General features: G+C 38.2%; 1 protein-coding gene across 3 annotated transcripts in view; it reads left to right on the top strand.

Annotated features, from left to right (window-relative positions):
- Window positions 1-12,396, top strand: part of ACOX3 (acyl-CoA oxidase 3, pristanoyl) — a 31,912-nt gene extending 19,516 nt beyond the window's left edge. For all 3 annotated transcript variants that reach the window (XM_059470986.1, XM_059470987.1, XM_059470988.1), the window contains 8 exons: window positions 1,499-1,619; window positions 2,087-2,206; window positions 3,191-3,304; window positions 4,658-4,773; window positions 7,348-7,522; window positions 8,005-8,072; window positions 8,745-8,831; window positions 11,979-12,396. In XM_059470986.1, the coding sequence (XP_059326969.1) occupies window positions 1,499-1,619; window positions 2,087-2,206; window positions 3,191-3,304; window positions 4,658-4,773; window positions 7,348-7,522; window positions 8,005-8,072; window positions 8,745-8,831; window positions 11,979-12,098 (921 nt within the window). In that variant the 3' untranslated portion in view covers window positions 12,099-12,396. The remainder of the gene's footprint in view (window positions 1-1,498; window positions 1,620-2,086; window positions 2,207-3,190; window positions 3,305-4,657; window positions 4,774-7,347; window positions 7,523-8,004; window positions 8,073-8,744; window positions 8,832-11,978) is intronic.
- The last annotated feature ends 3,477 nt before the right edge of the window (window positions 12,397-15,873 follow it).

Raw genomic sequence — 15,873 nt, 5'->3', positions numbered from 1 at the left:
ATTTAAAGTACTGATTGAAGTTGCATTAGAAAAGCATTCAGATTAGTTTTGATGGAGTGATTAAAATTTTATTGATTTCTGTGGGATTGAAGGTTGTGTTCTCTTGCAGAATTTTTTATCATAAATATATTATGATATTGTAAATTCTGCTTATAACTGTTGTAAATGATTATACAGGGAGCACATATCAAAGTGAAAATTTCTGAAAATATCTTAATTCCTGCACAGACTCTCTGAGTCAAACTCTGCACAGACTTGAGTTTGAAATTCAAATTCATGCATTAAAATAAATATTTTTAGTGAAAAAAGTTGACTTCTGAGCCATAGTACTGAATTTTTCATCCACAGTCAGCCCACTGGAAGTCATCCCTTTACAGAAGAAATAGTTTTATCTATGAGTCTCTGTGCAAGGACTGATTCTTATCAAATTAACTGCAGTATTGTGTTTTTACAGCATATAAATTTTATATATTTTTATAACTTTTGGCAATAAAACATTTTAAGGCCTACGTACTGCTGTGTATTGATCAAGTCTTTCTTAAGTCCTCAAGTTTTTTCAGCTAAAGCTCACTAAATAATTTGTACTAATGGTAGTGTAGAGTATTTTAATTTCTCCTCTTTCCACAAAACACAGAAGAATCTATTTGACTCGGGTTTGATATCGGGTTTTTACCTGATACTTCATCTCTAGATGTCTGCAGTGCAGTCACTAATCTTAGGGGAAACAGTGGCTATCAGGAAAAAGTCATGATAGGAAAGAATCTTGCTGTTAAGATTTTTAAGAATGTACTTCTTATGAATTCCTTTTGTTTTACAGGAGATCTTAAAACACACAACATCAATCAGGGAGGTGCTCTTAAATAAGCTTTGGTTGTATCAAGCCCCTATGTCCAGAAACCAGAATTCTAAATGCATTTTCAAAAGAAGGTCAACAGAGTTAGTGTAAATTCAGGCCATTATGATTCTCTGGAGTCTCTGAGGGTGTACATAAAAATTTTCCTCCTCTTTGCAAAACTGATGCTTAAAAGATCAGTGAGAACTGTGTAAGGCAATAAACTTTATAACTATCCTATTGCTGGCTAGGGAGAGAGATACTGCTTATGTCACAGAGGGAATAGAAGCTTTTTCCGGACAGGCCGCCCTCAACCACCTGCTTCTCCGTGTTTGGGAGAGAAAGCTTGGCAGGTGGTGAATTAACTCACTCAGTGCTGTGCCTGCTGGTACAGCTGAGCTAAGATGCACCCATGTGCCCATTACCTGACACAAATTATTGCTGTCTCATGTAGGAAAGTTGGTGCTGAAGGTTCCTCAGTTGTGGCAGGGTTTTTCCGTGTCACCAAAGAATATGCTTTGCACTTACATAGATCTCAGAGACTTTTTTGTCTGTATTGCCAGTTATTGTTCATTATAAAGCAGTACATGCATCTATGGCTTTAGCTGGTCACCAGCTTAATTTCTATGAAAGTTATTCCTCATTTATAATTTGTTTTTCACAAAGGCTGATTTGGGACGTGAGATTCATGCTTTATCTGCTGCCAGCAAATCGCTGGCATCTTGGACTGCTCAGCAGGCAGCCCAGGAGTGCCGAGAAGCTTGTGGAGGGCATGGTTACCTTGCCAGTAAGTTACAGACACTGCATGCACTGATCAGAAAGAGAATGGTTATTTTGATGTGTTCTTTGACTGCTGTTGTGCTGTGATTTCTGAATTTTAGCAATGTGTTTAGAAAGTATTTTATCCTCATATACATATTTTTAAATGTTATTTCATACTTGAAGTCATAAAAAAAATCCCTAAACCCATACAGGATCTGCATCAGCATTTAGACATACTGTACAAGTAATTCAGTCTCAGTTTCAAATCTAAAGATGCAGACTTTATAGATGAAAATTTCTCTTGTAAGTTTAATGCAGCACTTTTCTAAAATCTTTACTGTACAAGGTAATCAGTGAATTTTCAAGCTCATCTGTTTGTAACAGTAGTTTTACTTACAAGAATAGACAGAATTTGTGACAGAATAATTATTTAATCTCTCTTAGCTTCTACTAATATGTTGCAATATACTGAACTGTGCACTTGTTCTTAAGTGAATCGTCTGGGTGAAATCCGAAATGACAATGATCCAAACTGCACATATGAGGGAGATAACAATGTCCTGCTTCAGCAAACCAGCAACTACTTAATGAGCTGGATGAATTGCATAAGAGGTATGTTTTCATTGTGGAATCTTAGTGCACCTAACAGTGTGTGGCTAATGGAATTAGGAGGTATTTTCATACTGAAAGCAATTTACAGTCATTTAATAATTTTGTGGAACATAAATAATGTGCTTCAGACTCCCATCATATGGTACATTCACAATACAGAAATATTTGCTGCAAGAAATATTCTTTCTCCTGTCTTGCAGCAGCTAACTAGATGTTTTGCCATCCCTAATCAGGTTAAGCCATATCTTACTCCCTGAGAAGTGCAGTTTAGTTCAACTGAATTACCTCAGCACTGCATCCTGGTCTGAAGAGCTGTCTATCTACATGGGCAGAGAATCATGGCCTTTGGTTTTAAACTAGAAGATGAGAGATTCAGATTAGATGTTAGGAAGAAATTCTTCTCTGCAAGGGTGATGAGACACTGGCACAAGTTGATTAGAGCAGTTGTGGATGCCCATCCCTGGAACTGCTCAAGGCCAGGCTGGATAGGGCTTGGAGCAACCTGATCTAGTGCCCTTGTCCAGGATGGGAGGGTTAGAACAAGATGATGTTGAAGGTTCCTTCCAGCCCAAACCATTCTATGATTCTGTGACTCTGTATTGGTAAAGTCATCATAAGTCTGTTTATTGTACTTGGAACAGTTCATATCACCTGACTTGGTAGCAATGTCCATCACCACATCTTGGAGTTCTCTAGATTTTGTTTCAGTTTTCCAGCAGTGAGTTTCACTAGCATCTTACAGAGCTGGAGAGCTCAGCAGTTGGAGTTGAATCTTATGGAGAATAATTACAGGCAGTGATGTCAGGTTTTTCCACAGTTGTCTACCAGTCCTCTTTTGGCTGGACCAGGCCATAATAAAATAAGTATTATGGTCTAATTGCATTTGGCCTGTCAAGTGTATGCATGGCTTTGTAATAGGCTTTTAGTTCCAAAAAGTCTGATTTCTTTTCTCATAAATCATTTTTATTTTCTCTGGTATTTCAGATAAAGCTCCTTTTGAATCCCCTTTGGGAACAATAAACTTTTTGCAAGACTACCATCATATTCTTGGCTGGAAATTCACAGCCATTAGTGTTGAAGATTGCATGGACTCCTCAGGTAGGCTTCTGCTGTTATTAGACTGATTCTAGAACTTTAAATTCCTTTCCAATGGAAAGGATCCAGAGATTTGAGATTCAACCTCTGCTGCTTATTAGATATTTGTCATATTTGCTGACATTTCTTGTATTACATGCATTTTTATTTACTAAGAACATAGTTTGCATTTCAAAATACATTCTATTTCCCCCAAATTCATTTCTGGAATGGAGGATAACATCAGATATTATTTTTTCTCTTTTGTTCCCTTAAAATAGCATCTCTGAGTTAGGGTTTTTCGCTACTTTATTGCTGTTTTCTGGTTCTAAGGGGATTGATTGCCACTATCTTCTATCACTAAAATAGCTTATTTTAGAAAACCATACAAGGGATTTACAAGCATGTTGAAAAGGCATGAAGTTCATCTGCTTTTGACAGGTGCTTTTTGTTGTGTAGTGAAAAATTAGTAATGGTGGAAAAAGAGTTTCCTGTAGTTTTCCTGATTTACTCTGCTATAATCAAGTCAAGTATGACATGAGATGCTGTTCCCATTTGTGTATCACTGAGCCCAGATTGGCCCTTGGACACAAAAGTTAAAAAGAATACCAAAACCTAATGAGAGCAACAGCACATGTTCTCTCCTCTCATGCAATACCTACTGAACCAGACCATAGTTAAAAATGTCTGAATCTGTTTCTTGATCCATTCTGTTACAAACTGGACTGTTAATCTAAATGCCTTAATTTAGGCAGCATGTGAACACTGCCTATGCCATAAGGTATCCTCTACATGAAATCTTCAGCTAAGAAATAAGCTGGATTCATGCAAGGACCTCATGCTGAATAACTTTTTACCTTAATAGTTCTAGGCTGCTCTTAGAAATATGACACAATTATGTACAAAGCTAGTCATTTAAATATGATTACATTCAGCCACCAGTGAAAACAGTGTTGCAAGTCACATGCTTCCTGTAATTGTGGAGTGTCTTCTGTTCTTGTATTCTCAGAAGAGACTTTGTACCTTGCAGGCCTAAGTCTTCATATGGGGAAAAAAAAAAGCAGCAAAAAATTTATTTAAGTAAGAAGTGTAAACCGAGCTGTGGATACACCTTGTCTTCCAGCTTGGGATCAGTTTGAAGTAGTGTATAGCCAGACATGATTATGTCTTCAACTGTACCCTCACAATCTGACTGTTGTCCCCAGATATTTATTGTATCTACATTAATGGAAAAAGTGACATGTCAATGGATTGATTAATTGATGGTTTGACTTTTCATCTCAAGTAACAAAATCTGGGGCTGGCAATAGAATTTTCATGTGACTTTTTGCATCAAAACTGTGAATGTTAAAAATTTTGCTTTTTTCTTTTTCATAGTTCCTTTAGCAGCTTATAAATGGTTGGTTTGCTACCTGCTCCGAGAAAGTGACCTAAAAATGAATAAGGAGAAGCAGGCTGGACAAAGTGATTTTGAGGCAAAAAACAACTGTCAGGTAATACTTAAAAATCTTTCTTATTTTATTCATTTCTTTTCATCCAAGTCTTTCAGTTTCTGTTAGTTTTATCTTCTTCTGCCATAAAGTACAATTTCCTGAACCATAAAGCAGCAAGTCAGATAACTAATACTTAATACTTATAAAACTTAATACCTGACCATGTGCATTGCACAGAACATGATAGCATGAGGACAGTTACCATCAGCAGAAATCTTCCAGGATATATTCAGGATATATTTCCCTTCAGAAAAGTTGCAGGCATGTGCTGTGTGATGTCTGCAATTTTGATAGCACAACTTCTGAAGACTAAATCTGTTAGTATTAAATACACTGCAGCATGTGATTATTACTTCTCCATCTGCACTTGTGGCCAAATACATAGTGTAGGAAAGAATCTTGCTCTGGCAGGTAGGTAAACTAGATGACCTAATAGGTCTTTTTCATCTCTAATTCCTATAGTGCAAAGTACTCATGAAAGATACCAGACTGACAGCATTGGAACCTGAAAAGGAAACATTGACAATTTACATATAGCAGATCCACTCTCTTACCAGAGAGTTATAACAGCTAGGAATGGCTTAACTCCAAATTTCAGTATTTATCCCCAAGCTCACCAGATTCCTCTACTACCTCCATGAGAAAAATTGGCTCACATCCAAGGAATGAGCACTTGTCATTTGTCACTGAGAAAGGTCAGTTCCCTGAAGATGGTTGGTGTCATTTACTTTATCTGCAAAGCTAAAAAACAGCAGGAAGGAATAGTCAACATTCAACTCTGCACCTAGAAAGTCCCAGCCCGGCTTCAACAGGGGATGATCTATGTGAAACCACTAATAGGGGGGAGAAAAATCTTTCCTGCTTTTACCCTAGAAGCAGCTTATAGAGAAATTCTTCAGGGTCAAATCCAGACTGGGAATTGCCAGAAACTCCAGGCTGATTGCCTGTCAGTTAGCCAGGTTTTGGTGAAGCTGGTGTTTGGGCCAGTGCATTAGAATGGTGAGCTCAGAAGTATGAAGATTTTCTTATCTATTATATTTAAAATTCAAAGAGGTTCAGGCACACAACTGCTTTTGGGATAGGTGTTGGTATGCTTTAGGTCATTAGTTTTTCTTTTCTACCTACAATTCATTCTCAGGACAGCAGGACTTTTTATTTTAAATGTCATGCCTCAAAAACATTTGAAAATTATTTACAAGCTGTGCTTTGAAGACATATATATATTAGATTTAAAACTTTCTGGGCATGAAGAAACACTTTTCTGTCAGCCCAGTGGTTGACTAATACAAAATATTTGTTCATGCGATGGGGGATCTGGAAGAGATTCCTAGCCTATCCCTAGGTTATTTTGGTTTGGGCTCAGCTTGATAGAAACAGTAGAGAAGTGTAAGCAATGGGAAAGAGGAAAATAGAATTATAGGGGAGAACAATAGGAAAACAATTATTAATGTTTCATTTGGGATGTTAAGATGCATTTCATTCTGACTAGGGAATTAGCATATCTCAAAAATACCTCTAGTAAGGGGTCAGTCCTCCTTAATGCTGCAGAGACTAGAGGATGTGTATTTTGCTGTAAATAATAATTTATAAATGTTTTTGAGCTTGGACGTAAGTGTGCCACTGGGCAGCTGCTGTTTAGAGAGACAGTGATCTTTGGAATATGCTTTCTTTACAGGCTGCAGTGGATCTAAATGCAAGGGTATTGCAAGTATTTAAAAGAAAATAATTAAAACTAATCAACTGATTCTACATGGAAAAAATTAAACACCTAAACCTTAACAAAACAAACTTAAAACAATCATGAGTTACATCATTGCAGCAAGTCAGCCAGGACAGGAATGGCATCATATTCCCCTGCTGTTCACCAGTTAGAATGTTGTCAGTCAGTAATCTATTCCATGGCAGCACATATAGCAAAGCTGAAGTATATAAGTGAAAGAAGTGTTCCTGTGTAAGTACATACAATCACTTAAGGTTATGTACTTTGCATTAACAGTAACTGGTGACTTGTCTTTCTCATCAGATAGTTGGGAAGGACTAGTTGAATAGTTCCTTCAAAACATACTGCAATCTATTGCACTCCATCTACAGAATCCACTCATGCTGACATGATCAGATTTTTGTTTATTATTTGAAGGGACTTTAATAATTTTTCAATAGGAAGATTTGTATCCTCTTTATAAAACTCTGGATCATATTAAATAAATATAAGCCTACCTTTTTCTTCTTAGATTCACGTAGGTTTCTTAGCAATCCTAAAATCAGCAGACCTGATTTTACATTGTCTTCTCTCTCATGTAACTTCTTGATCCCATAAAGCCTGGCTGAAACTGCCAAATTAAACTGGTAATAGGCATCAATCTTACCTCTAATAGGCATTTCATGAGACATTCCATAACTAACCTTTGCACAGACATTGTGGAAAGTGTTTTCTCCTACTGTTAAAATTTCTCCAACTAGATCATCACACTGAATCAGTAGAACTCCACTAACTTCACCAATGCCATTCTGCACAGGCTGAGGGCTGGTTCTTTGTGTTTTGTTCCTCAGTGTTTTTCTCCCCTGTCTCCTCAGGTGTACTACTGTCGGTCTCTGGCTCTGGCTTTCATTGAGCAGACAGCCTTACAGCGCTTCCACGACTACAGCCACGATCCCAGTGTCCCAGCAGCTCTGCAGCCAGTGCTGAGGCATCTCAGTGCTCTCTATGGGCTCTGGTCCTTGAGTAAACACCTGGCTGTGCTCTACCAAGGTGAGGTCAGCTCCCTGAATGTGCTGTGCATGTCACTTTTATAAAAAGTACAAAAAATATTCCCTGGACAGGGCAGAGAATCCTAGTGATGATTTATGTTACAGCATTTTCTTACTGCTTGTTTAATACAGAACAGTCATTCCTGACCAAATTTTCAGGAGCAGGAATCTGCAGTGAAAAATTAACCCGAAAGTCTCTCTCTTACCTCAGAGATGATGGAGAGATAAGAGATTTTGCTGTGATCCAGTGCTTGTGTGACAGGATGAGGGATAGGCAGCAAGATGCTGTAGTGCAGTTCATTCTGCAAAAGGCTCTGCATAGCTTAGATTAAGAGTTCTGTAGTCAGCTCATTAATGAAAGACTATCAGTTCAATTACACAGGTGCAGTTACTTACTCTTGACTACTGAACTCATGAACTTGGCAAAAAGTTCTTAGCAATGTAATCTTAACTAGTATAAGCTTCTCTGTGAATATGTTTAAGGTGGCTATGCTTCGGGGGAACAACCTGGGAAATTTATTCAGGACGCTATTCTGAAGCTCTGTTACAGGGTAAGCCTGTTTATTGTGATTAAATATAGAGTATATAAACACTAAAAATGAGATACATAGCTTACAGTCAGCAGATTATTCTGTACTTCATGGAGTAAGTTAGCATGGTTTCTGAATAATTTTCTGTAAAGTTTAGCAACTCACTCACCCTGAATCTAGTCTTAATTTATTTCAATAAATGGAAAACAATATGTCCTACCAAACAACACCATAGCATTTGTGGCCTTGCAATCTTCATTGGAAAGCCAGTGAAATATTTCAGTGCAGTTCTTTTTATTTAATTTCTGAGTGAGTTTGTGGGGTTTTTTCCTTAACACTAAAGCTTTCTAAACTGCAACATATTCTTTGCAGGTCAGCAAAACTTCAAAGAAGAATCTGGTCATTATATTTTTAAAGTCCAATATGATATGTGTTTATATGTGTAAACAACACCATATTGGTTAAAATGTGTTTAAAACCCCCTATGTAAAGGAGGAAAACATTTGAAATACAGTCTTTTTTGGCAGTTACCATGGGAGTGAAAGAAATTGAAATAAATCTAGGCTACTAATTGTGGATTTCTCTTAAATTATCAAAGCTGGTACTTTATGAAAGTAATTTTTATACTGCTCTGTAGTTCAGCCATAGACAACTGCAGAAGTTGTCAAATGTGTCTCTCTTGGTTTTAAACAGTTGAAAGATGATGCAGTTGCCCTGGTTGATGCCTTTGCTCCTTCTGACTTCATTCTCAATTCTGCCATTGGTAAAGCAAGTGGAGAGGTAAGAAAACCCATTGTAAAATTTGTAACTTTATTCATAAAGAAGATTATTGCCTGTAATTAGCCTTAACATATTCAAGACATTTCACAAGTACAAAAGAAAAGAAAGACAATTTTTCAGTGGAAAATACTACCAGAGTTAAATTGATGTCAGCAGAAGATGAACTTTTTCATTTAGTGGAGATACGCTTCAGTGGGAGACTTGTATTGCTGTATTTTGCTGTTGTGGGCATCTGTGCACTCAAATGATAAAGGGCTGAGAGAAATTTTTTGGTGTAGTTACACAAAGCTAGAGTTAAGAGCATAAGAAGGGCCATACTGGATTCACTTCACAGAATACTCTGTGGCTGACAGGGATGGATGGCCAAAGAGAACACTGGGAAACAGATGAAAAAGTGAGGTGTTCTTTTCCTGATGTCTCAGCTGTTGGCAGTTTAAGAGATGTCTTATGCCACAGGTTCTGTTTGTATCATTCTGTTTAGTAGCCACAGATGTAGCTATTCTCCATTTTCTCCCATCCATTTTCAAATTCAGCTGTCGTTTGGTTTTTATCACATCATCATTTCTACAATTTAATTATGATTGCTGTTAGAAAATACGTCCTAGTCCCAGTCCATATCTATTTACCATCTATGGGAGCCTTTTCATTCCTCTGACAGACCTTGTTTTCCTTCTCTGTGTATTTTCTGCTTCTGCCATATCATTTCTGAAGTGGCATGACCACATCTATAAGCAGGACTCGGGGTGTAGGTGCACCATGGAGTTGGCTACAACAGCTCCTGGTCTCTCCCTTCCTTTTTTTTTTTTTTTTTTTTTTTTTACATATTTCAAGATCTGTCTTTATTCCAAAATCTCAGCAAACCAAAATTCTTGCTTACTGAGCCAAACCTACTCATCAGGGCTGAGCTGTGGGATAACTATTCTGCAGAGACCAGTGTCACAGCACAGTAATTTGGGTTGGTGTGGATGGATGCTGCAGACAATCCCTGGAGCCTGGGGAGCCTGCCAGGATGTTTGACAGGAATGCTGCATCAGACTCCGTGGATTTCAGTGTTTCGTGTAAATTCTTGTCTGAAGTTGCCCCTTGTTCCCATGGTGATCCAGCAATACAGAGGGCAGAACAGATGTTTCTAAGCTGACCTAACACAATGTTTACTTTGTTAGCAGTCTCTACAAATGAGGCAGGAAAGGCTGGCTCTACCTATCCAGCCATCTCCTAGAGGGCTTTAATCATCACTGGAAACTTTGTTTCCATTTCTATGTCGTTTTTTGAGGGTTAAATTAATGCAAGAGGTCATGGGAGGGAAGCTCCAAAAGTAACTCTTCAGAAAAAGAACATAGTTTGTTAGAATGTTAAGAGTATCTGTGTTGGCCAAAAGCCCATTTAACACATTTTTCTGTCCCTAGCAGAAGTTGTGAGCAGATGCTATAGGCAGAAATATAAAATATGGTACAAGTACACAGTGATCCATTCCTAGAATAGTATCCCCTCTCTAGCAGTCACCTGGAGATTTCTTATCAGTAGCTGATAAAGCTGTCATGATGGATTTGGCTGGCTCTTCATTGGGTACCTCTTAGCTCTTGCAAATGCAGAAGCCATAGAGACTTATTAATATTAGATACTAATATTAGGAGTATATGAGAAATGCATGTAGGAATCTAAACAATTCCTTACGTACTTACTTTTTTATAAATTCATTGAATCATCGAGAAAGTAATTTTAATCAGTGCTATTCAACCCATGTTCCATAAAATTCAGGAAGGTTTTCTGAATTGCCTGTAAGTCTGTGATTTTCAACTTGTGTAAATATTTTCAACTGAAATTCACAGAAGGCTGCCAATCCCTCACTCAAAATACTTATTAAGGATCATTGTCTCCTGGCTGTCTATGTTTAATCCTCTATTCAATGATTGCTTTGCACCTTCTAAGAACCAATGCAAACATTTTAGTAAAAATTACAGTATTTTAAAGAATAGATTATCCAAGGATAACAAAAAGGAGAATTTAATTCAGGATAAATTGTGTTGTGCTGCAGTGGAGTGCCTTGCGCTGTAAGCCACAGATCATAGTTAGAGCTGAGGAAAGGTTTCAAATTTTTTTATAGGCAGCTTTAAGCCCTAAAGAATTCAAATTCTCTTTAAATGGAACTTTTGATGGTGTGGATAATTTCTTCATAAGAGTGAATCTTTATTTCTCCATAAAAGTGAATCTTAATCTCAGCCTAAGTCTGTGAAGGTATTGCCACATTTATTTCAGGATTAATTAAGACTTGTTAGACAATATTTAATCAAAATTAGAATGGAATAAGTAGTTAACATTAGCCCATGTAATCAAGGTAAAATATATCAAATATTAAATATATTTCAATATTTATTTAACTCATCCCAGATATTTAGGATCACAGCATCTTTTGATGAAGAAAAATGGCATTTCACTTTACCTCACTGACTACTTTTATACTACATTATTATTTTGTTACACTGTTCTATCTTACTACTGAAAATATATTCTTTCTTTCCTGGTTTTCCTATAAAGTTATTTAAAGTTTTAAGCTTTTGTTAATTATGAATTAACAAATATTGTTAAAATTCTACTTTTGCAAAATTTTCTTCTTTTTAACCCTGCTGCAAAAAAATTACAAATTAGTAAAATGACAAATAAGCAATCTGCTCTTGAGAGAAGAATTTCTTATGCTCAAATCAAACATTTCACACTGGGAAAGAAGTTCTGTTCCTTTCCAGAAGTGTGTTCAAACAAAGATAACAGCAGCTGTCCATGAGTGCTTTCAGACACAGCCCTCAGGTTTGGACAGAACAAAGATTGGCTTAATCTAATCTTGTTTCCAAATTTCTACCTTTGATAGTACAACTCCTGTCAAGTTGAAAACCAGAGATAATAAAGATTTCTGGTTTCCTGCTCTTATGCAAGGATGGTCTAAATGATTTACACAGAAATCTGATGTTTACAGTACTTTGAAATTTTGTGGTTATTGTTCTGTTTGTTCTTGCCTGTACATAATTATTCACATTTGTTATCTAGAAATTCAATTAAAATCTCATTTCAACCAGTAATTTAACTTAATAATTTATCTTGCAGATGTTTTGTTTCTTCTCTGTGCATTAATCCTTTTTTATTATTATTTTACAGTTATACAAAAATATGTGGGGAGAGATCCTTCAAGGCAACAAAGTTCTGAACAGACCTTCATGGTGGGCAGAATTTTGCATGAATAAACCTGTTATAGGCAGGCTGAGGTCAAGATTGTAAATCAAACAGCTTTTAAGAGTCTGGATGGGCCTGAGATGGATACCTTGTGACAAACATCAGGAGGAAATGAGGCCATATGAATGATGAAAATTGAAGGGATTTTCACCAGGAGGTGCCAGTTATTTTAAAACTTTGAAATCAAGTCCAACTTGATCTGAGGGACTGTTAACATAATAATGACAAGATCAAGAGCAACACACCTGCACGCTATACATATTTACTTAATTAAATTTTAAAAAATGAAGATTTATTTTAATCATTGATTTGCAAAGTTTATATTAAAAAGATTTTCCAATCACTCTCTTGTTGATATTTTCATATTACAGAAGGTAAATAATAAAAAAAAAAAAAATTTCCACCAGGGATTATGAATAAGCTGATAAAGGCAAAAAAAAATTAGGACAGTCTGGACAAAACCTGTACTGACTGTGATTATAGTGAGAGAACATTGGGAGAGCATCTTTCCCTCTACTCCCCTGTCCTCAGATTGCAGAGAACCAAGCTGTATTGCTTTTCAGAAGACCAGAAGGGAAGAGGTCAGGACAAGCAATGGTTTCAGTGTCAGCAGAGGCAGGTGTCTGTCCTTGGGGGCACAGGATGACTCTGGGAGCTCGCTGGCTGCCCCAGTTCTGAGGAACCAAACACTAATGTGGCAGTGTGGAAAGATGGCTCTGATTAGTGCCACACCCTGTGTTGTCTCAGCTCAGAAGTGGGAAATTGGAACCAATCACACTGTTAGCTTTGAGCTGAAAGGAATGTTCTTTCAGTAAAGATAACTTCTTAGCCAGACTCAGAGCAGACTTAAATGTTAGTAATTTTACCACGTCAAGTTCAAGGTCAATTAAAAATGATCACCCTCAACACACTTCAGTTTAGAAACAAAAAAGCCAAAGAAAAAGTCTGAAATTCTATGGCTGTTCTTTATAGTCCCATTGGAAAAATGGATAAAAGCTATCCTGTTAAACTGTATTTTTTTTTCCTTAATTTCTTTTTCTTCACCAGATATAGTCAGTGTTGCCTGTGGTTTTTCTGCCTCTATTCTTTCTGCTTTTCTAATGAGGTTCCTTAGCTCAGGATGTCCTGATAGAAGCTCTTTTTCTTGCAATTGAACTGTAGGGAAGTTTAACCTTCTTTGCTGATAAAAACAACCCAGTATAAAGTGTTCATTTTCTTTGAACTGTTTTGGCTCTTTTAATAAAGTCCAATAGGTGGCATCATCCTATGGAATAAAAAATAGATCAATACAGCTAAACACCTATCATTAGATGTTATGGAGTCATGGGGTGTCATGATTATCTTTAGGAATTTTCCATATCAATGGGGCATCCAACAAGTGTCTCAGAAGGAAAGAGGCAGAGCTTGTAATTCCCAGTATCTAATGTGAACACCAGGAACTCTGGCAGTGAAAAAGGCAAATGGAGAAGAGATGCCATGCTGCATTAAATGTAGTAGCATTGATCTGTCAGTCCCCATTCTGCACTATCAATGCTGATCAGCAGCATTGTTCTGCTGTCCTACATGTGTGTGATTTCACCATCACCTCTGAGCTCTCCATAAGTGACTCAGTCTTTTCTTGCCTCCTTCCTCACAGCTGGGAAACAGCTGTGTGTAAATCTTGTGTATAAACTGTAAGTCTGTTTATGAGGCCTTGGTAGCCCAGAAAAAAGCACAAAGGTGTTTGGCATATAACTTAAGCCAGCTTCATCCCAATAAAAAAAAAAAAAAAAAACACAGCAAAAGTGTGTCACAGTAGCAGAGACCTGGAGACCTGGTGAACCACAAGGATACTCACCAAGCACATGACAAGATAAACAGACATCCTGTAAAAATATATCCCTAAGCCCTTCCTGCTAATCTTCTTTATTATGACTATTCTGGCAACAGCCAAACTCCCTGATACAAGCTGTGCCTCTCTCTGATGATAGGGACTGTACAAACTGGCAGGAAAAAGTGCTGTTTGTTCTGAAAAGCTCCTAACTTCAACTAGAGCCAGCACAGCAGAGGCTGCACCAGCAAGGACCTGATTATGGGCAGGCAAAGTGGGGTACTCAGTAAAATAGCACGGTTATGGACCCTAAATATGAAATGTCACAGCCTGCAGTAAGCTTAGAGCCTCATGGGACTGTTGGGTACCTGGCTGATTGCAGGAGTTACAGACCTGAGCACCAAAGCTGAAATAAGTACAAGCACTGTGAGGCCTTGGGCATTCACTCTTTAAAAAATCCTGCATCCCCAGCCACTGGGTGCTGGTGGCTGCTCACCAGGGCTGTTTGCAAGCTCAGTGCAGGTGTTCAGCAGCTGTCAGGATTTGCATGCTGCAGCAAAGTCTGTCGCTCTTTACTCTGACACCCAGTACAAAGCCATGGTGCAGTGAAGGCAGGCTCATTCTGTGGGCCAGAGCCACTCTGCACTCAACATTACCAAAAGTAGTACTTCCTGTATGAATACCTGGGTAACTGTGATCAGGTTTGACTATGAATTTCTGATCTGTATTTTTAGCCAGATCTGTATAATCAAATGAGAAGAATTTCCTCTGAAGTCAACAGCCAAAGGTTCCAGAGATCTTCTATGTCCAGCTTCTCAGAGCAGGAGAATTTGTAGCTTTGAACTTGCAGAGCTGAAGCATGGAAAGAGAGAGATGTCATGAAATTTGGCATCTGGTTATCTACTAAATCATAGGGCAATAATTCAACAACTACCACAAGATGTCATTATTATATGCAGTTTCTTCCTCTTTGTAGAACATTAAATAAAAGAGGCCTCTGGCAGAACAGAGAAGTCATTTCCCTCCCATTTCAAATGCCAAATAAAGTTGGATGTGTCATTTTATCTTGGTTGGGGAGCTCGGTCAAATTCAGTCAAATAGCTCCAGTCCAAAAGAATTTGGCCTCGGGGATCCATCCTTTTAAGCTGCCACGTGAAGGCACCAGAGAGCTGAATCCAAATAGGCCTGGAAGAGCCTTAAAACTGCTTCCCCAGAACCCTGTGCCCTGCTCCTCTCCTGGAGAGTGGCAGTGTTCTGCTTTGTGACCACCTACCTGCCCAGGGTATTTCAAACCAGGTATGTCTTCTGTGTGCTGATGTGACTCAAAGCAAAAAGGTTTTAACAGAAAGACTGAAATTGTTTACGTGTGCTAGAACACTGAATGCACAGGTCTCCCTTGCTGATGTGGCAAGATAAATCCATGAATATTTCACATCACCTTCTCAGGAGTGGTAGTTTCAGGAGGAGTGCTTTCTGGGTCAGGTGGAAGCCGTGCCATGCTTTACATCTGTGGATGTGGATTCAGAAGTGCTTGTTTTGTGCAGGAATGAGTAGACTCATATGCTGCTCTTTCTGTCTGAAAGCCTCCTTCCCACTGTAATTAATGATTTATCACACATTCTGCAGGGATGCAACTTCCTCTTCTGTTTGCCTTTGTTCATATATTTTCTTTACTGAGTTAATGTGTTTTCAAACACAAGTGCTGAGGTCACATCAGCCCATGCTACCAGCATGAGCAGTCTGTCTCTCTGTTCCAGCCATATGGACATCACAGGGTGTCCTTTGCTAGCACCACACCTTCACTGGCCTCAAGGGTTTGTTATTCCCACTTCTCATTAGCCTGAGATCACAGTGAGATCATTTTAGCTCGGTTCAGCGGCCTGAGGAGCAGCACAGGCCAGGGGAGCTGCTGCATGAGGCATCCATGTGATGGTCTGAGCTGAGGCACACGCTGCAGCCAGGTGGGGTCAGCTGGATCCCAGCAGGCTGCACACACCACTGGCACTGGCT

The sequence above is a fragment of the Ammospiza nelsoni genome, chromosome 4 (assembly GCF_027579445.1).
Source record: "Ammospiza nelsoni isolate bAmmNel1 chromosome 4, bAmmNel1.pri, whole genome shotgun sequence".
In the NCBI taxonomy this organism is placed as follows: Eukaryota; Metazoa; Chordata; class Aves; order Passeriformes; family Passerellidae; genus Ammospiza; species Ammospiza nelsoni.
The sequence above is the reverse complement of the archived record's forward strand: the minus strand, read 5'-3'. Positions and strand labels throughout refer to the sequence as shown.